This window comes from Enhydra lutris, unplaced genomic scaffold (genome assembly GCF_002288905.1).
Source record: "Enhydra lutris kenyoni isolate GAN:26980312 unplaced genomic scaffold, ASM228890v2 scaffoldscaffold31, whole genome shotgun sequence".
NCBI lineage: Eukaryota > Metazoa > Chordata > Mammalia > Carnivora > Mustelidae > Enhydra > Enhydra lutris.
This window is the reverse complement of record NW_019154115.1, coordinates 11202919-11213138: the sequence shown is the minus strand read 5'-3', so window position 1 is coordinate 11213138 and position 10220 is coordinate 11202919. Positions and strand designations below refer to the sequence as shown.

Here is a 10220-nt window from a genome sequence, read left to right as displayed (position 1 = left end):
TGGGAATTTAATATCCTATAACGACAGCATTATAAATCAGTGGGGAAATGGTGGTTTATAATATTGAGCCAATTGGTCAACTCTCTGCAAAAATTAAAATTAAATCTTACCTTATATGGCTTCCCCAAGAAAACCTGAGATGGATTAAAAATTTCCTTTTAAATTAAAGAGAAGTATAAAAGTGAAACTTTTAAAAAGTCCTAGAAGTAAGGATGAATACGTATCCATCCTGAGATTAACGCAGGCATGCTCAGACGTAACCACAAAGGCAGACTTCTGAAGAAAACTACTACACTGAGACACCACAAACTATTACAAAGAAAATAACACACTAAAACAAGAACATATGACAAAAGCTGGACATCTTAATTCATCAAGAATTTATAGACCAATAAAAACAGTACATTGTCCAAGAAAATACAGTTAAGATATGAATAAGCAATGCTCAAAAGAATGAACATCAGTGGTCAATAGACATGAAAAATCACTCACCCTTCATTAAGCAAAGAAACATAAATTTTAAAAATCATCCTTTCCTGTGATTATTCAGTTAGCAAACACTTTAAATAGAAATTTTCAGTCCTGGGAGTTTGATATTGCTTGGAGAAATATAAAGGGACGCAAGTCTTTGTGGTGAGTGATATAGATCAAGAATCTCAAAAACTTAGCTATACTCCCAACTAGCAATCTCACTTGTAGAAAGGTATTTTCTGGAAAGAAATAGTTTTTGTACAAATGTGATTATCTTTTAAGATATTGATTGCATTGTTGATTACAGTTTACGCTGTAACAAACAAATTGTTAAACAATAAATTAATTTTAAAAGTTAGGGCACACCCATAAAATTGAATATTCTGTAGCTATCTAAAATGCAAAGTATCTACTAATGGGAAAATGTTTACCATATATAGCAGGCTGTAAAACAACGGTGCAGTATGACTGCATTATTGAAAATAGTAACATATAGAAGAGTATGTAAAATACACATACCCAAATCTCAACAGAGGCACTCTCTGGGTGATCTGACGACAGGGGACTGTGTGTCCACACATGGGACCACTTCCACATTACTTGGCTTTCCAGAAATGTATCATTTTATTCTCTAAGGAATAATTCTATGTTGTGAAATCCATTTATTATTGTTTTTTTAAAAGAAGAAATAAGGAATTTGTTAGCTCAGTATATTTTCACATTTTTAGGGGGAGGGCAGAAGGGTGACAGGGGAGGAGGTGGAAGGTGGGAGGTGGAAAGCAACAGCTGTATCTGGAAGTCCATGCTGGAAAACCCAGCCCTTCCTGACACTCCTACATGTGCTTGCAGGATAATGTCATATATGAATGTCTCTTTCAAAGCAAGTTAAACTTAATTAAACACCCATAAAACATCACCATTAACACTGTGAAGTTGCTCTAATATTTTATTCTTCCTTTCAACACTGTTTAGAATCTCTAACATATTAAACAAAGAAATCTCTGAAAACCATGTAATCCTTGAAAAGTACATAAATGTGTATACATATAAGACTGAGATTTCTGTAGCCTATATATGCCTCTTGGGGGATGGGGGGAGGCAGTGTATTGACAATTCAATTGTAGGTTAAAAAAATTTTGTTTTCTTACCAAACTGAACCTGTCACCTCTTAGAGCAATGAACTCAAGTCAGGTCAAGCCTAAGAACAGCTTCTCCCTTCACCTAGTCACCCTAGACTTTTCCTGTATCTGGTGTCACTTTGGGCAAATATGATCATCCAGAAAGACCATCCACCCTCCAGCACCAACTAAAAGTACTCCTATTCCTAATCAGAAGATAACATTCTTCCTAAGGGAAGACAGAAGAAGGAAACAAAATTTCAGAATCCTCTATGAGTGTCTTCCTAGGTATTTCACATCCAATTACCTCATTAACCCCATGCAAACGTGCATAAAATTTTCTAGGCTGCTCTCTTCATTACTTGAAAAAGGAGGGAACTTTATGGTCCGAATTCATTTTAGGTGATGCCTAGGGCAACCAAGTATTTCACTGACAGATATGTAATAAATGCTATTCCACAGAGGTAAGAACCAGGAAAAGAGCAGTTACCTGCTTCATTTGGCTTAGAGAAAAAAATCCTGTGCTTACTATGTACTAAAATATCAGACCAACACACAACATACTGCAAAACTTTAATACAGTATGGTTAAAACACAATTTTCAAATATTAAACTTTTTAAGCACATGAAAGTCATCTTCTGATAGACAAACTGGGCTATTTTTATAGCTACCTTTGTGTAACTTTAAAAAATTCCTTCCCTCGACAATGTCTGACACTGATCTTGATACTTGTTTGAAAGTCTGACGTAGGATCATGACAACTCAACAGGCAGAGATCCACATCCCACTGGCATCTTCAGAATTCATCTCCAGAGGACTGATCGTCGTCTTCATCCCTCACTTCTCGGTACTTCCTTGAAGCCTCCCCTTCGGGATTATAGCTCTGCATCTTAATGTTCAGTCTTTCAGCTAATTTTTGTGCTGCGAGTTTGGCTTGCATCTCCTTTAAAAAAAAAAAAAATCAAAGCAAAACGTTACATATTCACATCCTTTCCATACAATTTTTTCAGCAGGAAGTCATTTAAAGGGGAAATAAAAGGACATACAGCTCCCCTCAGTGCTCTCTCTAGCAGTGTGCACGTCTTGAATTGTGCCTACCACGGATGGGCAGGGCAGGCAATGCTGGTGAGGGCTATGGCCTGCCCCAGTCGTGGTCAGACTTCCATTCACACACAACAGTGCAGTGAAATCACCCACCTCTGCGTGGGAAACCGAGGAACCTGCAGAGCGCTGTGAGTTACAAACATAAACTGAGTTTCAAGTATGTGGACACATGCACGTGTACATACACACTCACACAGCAGTTTCAACTATCAAGTGTCGAAAATCACTAATGCTGTGTGGATTCTCCAAAAAAGAATCTTCTTTCCTCGATGAAACCACGGCTTTCAGGCTTGAGAGTTGTATTTCAATGTCACAATGAAATCAAGACACCAATACTTTGAAAAAGCCGACTATCCCTCTCCAAATTAAGTTCCCATGAAAATTACTGTGACAGAAAGTCCAAGTAAATTTTAGACACTGCCAATGTGCTCGCAGACACCCAACGAGAGGACCACAGACTGATGGCAGGGTGACAATGCCCATTTTCAATCTGGCTCTTTGCTTTTCTCATGCTTTTGCCCCTACCACTTGAACTTCTTTGTGTCTTTCCCCTCAGGCCATGAATCTCCTGGAGAGGCAGGACTGAAGTGGCAGCTAACAGCACTCTGCCGAGGAAACTGGTTTCCAAGGAGTTGAATTCAACCTAAAGATATCTCAGGACAGGCACTCAAGATCATATAAACAATTTAAAAACCTATTCCCCGGGACGCCTGGGTGCCTCAGTTGGTTGGGCAGCTGCCTTCGGCTCGGGTCATGATCCCGGAGTCCTGGGATCGAGTCCCACATCGGGCTCCTTGCTCGGCGGGGAGCCTGCTTCTCCCTCTGCCTCTGCCTGCCATTCTGTATGCCTGTGCTCGCTCTCTCTCCCTCTCTCTCTCTGATAAATAAATAAAATCTTAAAAAAAAAAAAAAAAAAAAAAACCTATTCCCCAAGAGGGTAGTCGTAACTAGGCAATAATACTTTAATACTCAAGGAAGCAAAATGACTTTTAAAAAGGAGTGCCTTGAAAATGCCAACCCATGCCAACTGAGCTTCGGTGAGAAGCCAAGTCTGAACAACAGCCTGGTTTTGTCTTGACTGGCATCTACTACCTGATTAAAATCTACGTAAGCAATTCTACGAAGCTAAGCTGCTATTCCGGGGGAGGGTCAAACTATTACTGTAAGTACATCGGACGCTTTCATTTCTCCCTCCAGTCTTCACCTATTTTCTCCCATCTCATTATTCTATACACAAGCTGTCTATATACACGCTTAAGGTGCAGAACTCCCAGATCTTTGAAGTAAGTGCTATACAAAATGAAGTTATTAAAAGTCAGCGATTCTTCTGTCTTCACGAAGGCCTGCACACCATGCTTTTAAGCTCTGTGTCCAAATGCCTATTGGTAACATCACACCACTCCTCCGATGTTACGCTCTTCCCTGTCTGGCAGGAGACAGAAACCTGGAGGAGGTTCCCTGATTCTTGGTTAGCTTCCACCACGGACACCCTCTCACATGGGGCTTACGAGGTGGAAGACAGAGAAGCACGGCTTCTGCTAGTCTGACGGCATGGGCGTTAGACTGGGGAATTCTGCAGTGGTCTTCCCACATTTCCTGGCAAAAACCACTCTGCTGTTGCACGTAGCTGTGATTGTCTCCAGCTACATCCTGCGGTTCTAGCAACTTGAAGACTCTCAGAAAACTAGAGGCTCACATCTGCGAGCTAATGGCATGAGCTGACCATTTCTCAAGCACCCTTCTATTAAGTCCTGTCCTCTGTGAACTTCCTGGAGTAAATTCTGACTTAGCAGCATCTAAGAAACATTTAAAACTCTACATACCTCATAAGTCTGTTTCTGTTGTTTCTGAAGTAACAAAGATTCTTCTATGGAGAGCAGCTGTGCGGGCATATGGTGAAGTGGCAGAAGCCGGGCTGCTGTGACGTCATCAAGATGCTTCTTATCCCTGAGCTGCCTTTCTTCCGAGGAGATGGGAGACCCTCTTCTCTGCCAATGACTAGATGAATCATTTTGTGAAGGTAATCTGGAGGGCAAATTTGTTATATCATCAGACTATTTTCTTTTTATAGACACATTTACAACATTCCCACATAGAAGCAGCCTTTAACCTTAGCAGTTAATTATCCTACGAAGATAAACATACGTAGTTTCCAATATTTATACTCATAAAGACCCTTCCTGTTTTTAAACGTATTTACTCCAGAAACAGGAGTATTTAACTTGGCACCTTTTTGGAGAGTAATAGGACAATCTACTGTTTTAACAAACAGGGAGACTGATAAGCTCTCTGCATTATCCTTTGCTCTTACAACCTTACACTTGAACTGAAGCCATCTTTCCATCTTTCCCTTCAAAAACGTGCGCAAATGGGCTTGCTGTCCAGTAAACAAACTTGTACACAGTTTCCGTGCCATAATACCACCCGTGGAACACTCTGCAGAGGTGGTGTTCACACTATATATACTGTCACACTGGAACAGAAAGGAAACCATGAGTTCTAATGGGAGACAGGGAGGTTGTCAGAAAAGCTTTTAAAGAGTGAATTTTGAGGAATCTTGAAATAATAAATGCTCACCATGTAAATGAGGGGAGGAGGGCATCCCAGTGGGGAATGAGGGGCAACATGGTGCGGTACAAAGGGAGTTCAGGGGGTGGCGTGTAGAGGAAAGGCCGTGAGATAAGGCTGGCAAGTAGACCGGGCCCAGTCCTCATCGAAGAGTTCTGTGTAATGGGTTCAGATCTGCACTGTACGACTTTCACTCTGAGCAGTGGAGAAGACGGACTTGAGGAGTTAAGCCTAGAGTCCAGACCAAGCCAGTTTTAGCCCAGGAGAGGGAGGAGAGCCTTCACTTTGACAGGAGGATGCATATAAGAATAATTAGAGATGAAAATCAACAAAATATACTGTCGGTCTTTACGGCTGGCAGATAGGGAGATGAAGCAAAAGACACCTTGGGAGAAAAAAATAAAGTGGCGGCACTATGAATTTAGGGAATGTGGGAGACATTGTGGGAAGAAATGCGTTCTATTCTGTACATGGTTAAGTCTGAGGTGCCACAGAACACCTACATGGCCATGTTTCATGGTAACTGGCCATGCAAATCTGAAGCTCTGGAAGGACCTAAGCTAGAGGGAGGTAAGAGGCAGCTGCCAGCACCCAGGAAATACATGGTGCCCAAAGGCACAGCGGAGGCCAAAGGTAGAACAGAAAAGGAGTCAAAGGCTGCTCATCCATGGAATCCCTTGATCCACACTAGTCCAGGCCCAGCCTTTCCCGCTCTGCTCTAACTACACGGAAGGCCTCTGGCTCTCCCCACTCCCACTTCTGGCTAAAGGACCACAGGAAAGAACCAGGATCAGTGTATCCTCTGACCGACTAGATGCTGCTTCTGGTTCTGTCTTCCTGGAAGTGAGGAAATACACCTCACTGCACACAAGATGAGAGGTTACTCACTTTGTACATCAAGATTATAAACATTACTTTTTATTCCTACCTAAAAATTAATGTAATTAATTAATGTAACTAATCTTCCTGGTTTTTCTAGAGAGAATAAAATGTTTTCAAGTTTAAAAAAATGGCAGGATTAAACTTTAAAAAGACTCTATAATAATTCTCTGAAAGTTTTAGGTATTTCTAACTAGAGCTTCTCAGCTTTTCTTTTTTTCTTTTTTTTTTTTTCTTTTTTAAAGATTTTATTTATTTATTTGACAGAGATCACAAGTAGGCAGAGAGGCAGAGAGAGAGAGAGAGGAGGAAGCATGCTCCCTGCTGAGCAGAGAGCCCGACATGGGGCTCGACCCCAGGACCCTGGGATCACGACCTGAGCCGAAGGCAGAGGCTTTAACCCACTGAGCCACCCAGGCACCCCGAGCTTCTCAGCTTTTCGAAGAAAAGTAGTAGTGATTCCACTTTGTGCGTAATGTAAGCCTGGTAATTACAGACAGGTAGGCTAAATATACTGGATACTCCCTGACGTGAACGTTACATCTGCCTACAAGTAAATAAAATTCCTTTCTCTTCGAAGAGGTTTTCTTTTTCTGGAAATCTCAGAAACAAAACTATGACAAGGAACTCAGAAGCATGGTTTGTTTTACCCTCCTGCCCCAATCTGTTTTTCAGTTTCTTTAACCCCTTCCTAGCTCCCTTCCCCCTCAAGTTGTTATGATACAGTTCAATGTTCTTCCAAGTGGGTAGGTCTTGGGTCTTCACCGAGATCCTGAATTCTTTGAGGAATGGGATCTTTACTTCTGTGCCACCCCAGCACCAGTTGCTTACCTATAGTGAGCACACAAACATTTTTCACTGTCAAATCCATTGGCTTCTAAAGCTGCTTTTCCCTTAGCTTACAGTCTAATCAAAGGGGGAGCTGCACACCAAAAAATTATTGTGGAAAATAGTCATAATAAATTCTCTCTCCGGGTTTAATATCAAATGTTGGCTAAGCCCACCCTGAACTCTAATACTCTACCTGCTATTTAAACCCGTTCAATCATTGGGCTGAAAACCTAAATATTTTTCAACACGAATCCTCCATTCCAGCCAGGCTATTTCCACAAGACGCTCTTTGCTAACTACAAGTAGCTCCCACACAAAAAAAAGTCCACTGAACTGAAAGCATTCTTCCAATGTTTTGAGTTTAACAAATAGTATGTGCCTGTGACAGGCCTGTTTCTGATAGTACTTACACATTAGTTTTAAATTTATGTAGTGGGGGTACCGGGTTTTTGGCTCGAATTTCTAGCACTTCCATGAAATGAGGCTTCTTCTGTGCCCCACTATCAAGCCTTGCCAAGTTCTCAGCACTCCTGTTCTCTTCTGAGTGCTCTTCACCTGAGTCCACAATTGTGATCCTCTGTAACCTATTAATAAACAGGCTGTCAGAGCTGCTCAAATTATCTTCTGCTTGACTTGAAACACGATGCTGAAGGAGACGCTCACCAGCTGCACAGGAGGAAGGCGCGCTGGCTCTGCTGCGGGAAGCTGGGCGCGCGCTCACTGTGTACTCAACTTCAGGAGCCTCTTCATCACCTTCGTGAGGAGGATGTACAAGTCCCCGCTGCTGGGAGGTGGTTTTAGATGACTCAGTGTTACTTACAGAGGAAGAGCCACAGACTAGCGATGAAGTATCAAGTATCCGGTCAGAACTCTGGGCCGTTTCAGTGTCCACATCAACAACTGCAACTGCTTTTTGCCGTAGCTTACAGTCTAAACTAACAGGATGAAACAGTCCACGTTTTCCTCTAACTTCGCATTCGGCAATGGCAGCTTTCACTTTGGCAACAGAGTCTAAGATCTTTTTACCTTTGTCGGGCAATTTGCAAATGAATTTTCTGTTGAATGGGAAAAACCGAAACAAACAAACATGTATCTGTCAGAGCCATGTTTTCAAACTTGAGATATAAAGACAAAGCATCATCCTCAAAGTGAGAAAAATCTATCTGTAAATCAAAAATCTGACTTCCAACAGCCTCAGAACAGGAATGAAATAAGTTGTCATCTAAATACCCTAAAAAAAAAAGGGGGGGGGGATGCAGGAAAAACATCCTTCATATGCCTAATTAGAATTTCAGCAAAAGTATTTTAAGCATATAATACTCTATAATATACTCCAAAACTCACAGTTTTTAAAGTGTGATGTCCAAGACCTTCATGGGGAGGGGAGGTGGATGGTTCTACAAGGCCAGAATTATTTTTGTAATAGCACTAAGCCATTATTTGCCATTTCCACGCTCATTATCTTATATGGGTACAGCAGAGATTTCCAGAGGCCACATGATATGTGGTATCATTGCTCTGATGGCTCACGATTGTGTATTCTTGTGTTTTAAAGATCTCTCACCTAGAATTCCTTTTTTTTTTTTTAAAGATTTATTTTGAGAGAGAGAGAGCAAGCGACCATAAGTGGGAAAGGGGGAGGGAGAGGGAGAGAGAATCCCAAGCAGACTCCATGCTGGGCATGGAGTCCAACTCGGGGTTCCATTATGAGTCTGAGATCATGACCTAAGCGGAAACCAAGAGTGGAACGACTGTGCCACCCAGGTGCCCCTCTCACCTGTAATTCCTAACATACCAATAAACATCAGTAGATGTAACACACATAAAACAAGAGCTCCCTGGCATGCTCAGTAAGTCTTAACAGTATAAAGGGGTCCTGAGACCAAAAAGTTAAGTCCCTGCTATAGATTAAAAACCCATTCTCACAAAGTCAAAGTACATGCCCTACTAGAAAGCTCCCAAATGATCATTTTTGCTGAGTGACTTAGGTTTCTTTTCAGATTCTCTTTTCTTTATCCATATAAGAAATGGAGGGAAGAGTACACCTCTGGCTTTTTATTCTTTCACACTACATTCCTTCTCACAGTTTCAACATTAACATCCCTCTGCAGTTGAGATTCCTGTATGTCCTCAAGACCACTTCTCCAGTTTTTAAGTACATATAATTAACTCTCCCCTCAACTCAGCACCCCCTCCCTAAGTAAAATCAACCTCAGATCTATTCCCCAATTTTTGTTCTTATTAGTGGTTCTCTATACAAGCTGGAAACTTCAGCCATCTCCTTCATCTACATATCCAAATTACTCCATGCCTGATGTAGTTTTCCCAGTCCCACAACCACCCTTCTACACCCCATGGCTGGGAACTTCTCTGAAAATACCCTCCAGCTGTCTTTTGTCTTTCATTCCTTCAAACCTTCCTACACCAAGCTGCTAAATTAAGTTTCTTTCACTTTCATTGTATTGTTCAGCTGCTAAAGTCGTTAAGACTGCCAGCTGATGAGACCAACTTTTCCTGCTGTCCCATTCTTTCGCTTTCCTACAGGTCCTAGAGATGAAACTGACAAGATGTTTTGGGGACGACAAAGGCGGCAAGGGAGGCTCGGGTACACAGGTATTTAGGATACAGACCCTCACTTCAGGGAACCGTCGCAGTGGTCGGGTGATTAAAACAAGGAGCTAAGGGAACAGCTGAAACTCCTAAGCTGCCTTTCCGCACGCTAACCATCCGCACGGGCCGTAGGTACGTGCCAAACCAGGACGCAGCCGGCTTTAAGGCTGGAGGCCCTCTACTCGCCTGCGGGACCGAAACGGATCTGAGACAAGGTCACCTTCCAGGGAAAGGAACCCGATATGGGGGAGGGGAAGGAACGCGTTCCAGGGACACCGAACCGAAGAAGCCTGGCGGTGACTCGGCGGGACCCAAGCTTACTCGTTGCGCAAAAGTCTCTCCTGGCGCTTCAACATCTCCCGCAGCTCTGCCAAACTCCGCCGTCCCAAGTCCTCGGGAACTTGGGGCTCGAAGCCGCGGGCCAGTGAGGACATTCTGCGGGGGCTGAGGCTGGCGAGGCGGCGGGCACTCGGTTTCCTCAGCAGCCCCCGCTGCTAGCGCCGGATCCGCCGCCGGCGTGGACTCCGAGGTACGAGCGGGAGCCGCCATTTTCCCGGAAGAACGGGTCTTCTTCGAACCGAATCGAGCTTTATTGAAACACCGGAAACAAACACAGGCAAGGAGAAGGGGGCGCCGGG

At 42.9% G+C, this 10220-nt stretch overlaps 1 protein-coding gene across 3 annotated transcripts; it reads right to left on the bottom strand.

The window, feature by feature from the left end:
• Nucleotides 1-365: 365 nt before the first annotated feature.
• LOC111153176 (RNA polymerase II subunit M) lies at nt 366-10220 on the bottom strand. Of its 3 annotated transcripts, none has more exons than XM_022512008.1 (4): nt 9904-10220; nt 7383-8027; nt 4518-4719; nt 366-2533 (listed from the first exon to the last, which is right to left on the bottom strand). In XM_022512008.1, exons 1-4 carry the CDS (start codon nt 10014-10016, stop codon nt 2387-2389), a joined length of 1107 nt encoding a protein of 368 aa, XP_022367716.1. In that variant the 5' UTR covers nt 10017-10220; the 3' UTR covers nt 366-2386. The 3 variants fall into 3 exon arrangements, with proteins under 3 accessions (XP_022367716.1, XP_022367718.1, XP_022367717.1); XM_022512010.1 differs by having other exon boundaries at nt 1405-2533; nt 7383-7556; nt 9904-10192; XM_022512009.1 differs by lacking the exons at nt 366-2533; nt 4518-4719 and adding an exon at nt 6536-6972 and having other exon boundaries at nt 9904-10192.

Coding starts and splice junctions, on each gene's coding strand:
- LOC111153176 (XM_022512008.1), bottom strand. CDS start 10,016: ATGTCCTCACTGGCCCGCGGCTTCGAGCCCCAAGTTCCCGAGGACTTG. Junction 8,028..9,903: donor GAGAGACTTTTGCGCAACGA/GTAAGCTTGGGT, acceptor CCCATTCAACAG/AAAATTCATTTGCAAATTGC. Junction 4,720..7,382: donor CATAAATTTAAAACTAATGT/GTAAGTACTATC, acceptor TTTGCCCTCCAG/ATTACCTTCACAAAATGATT.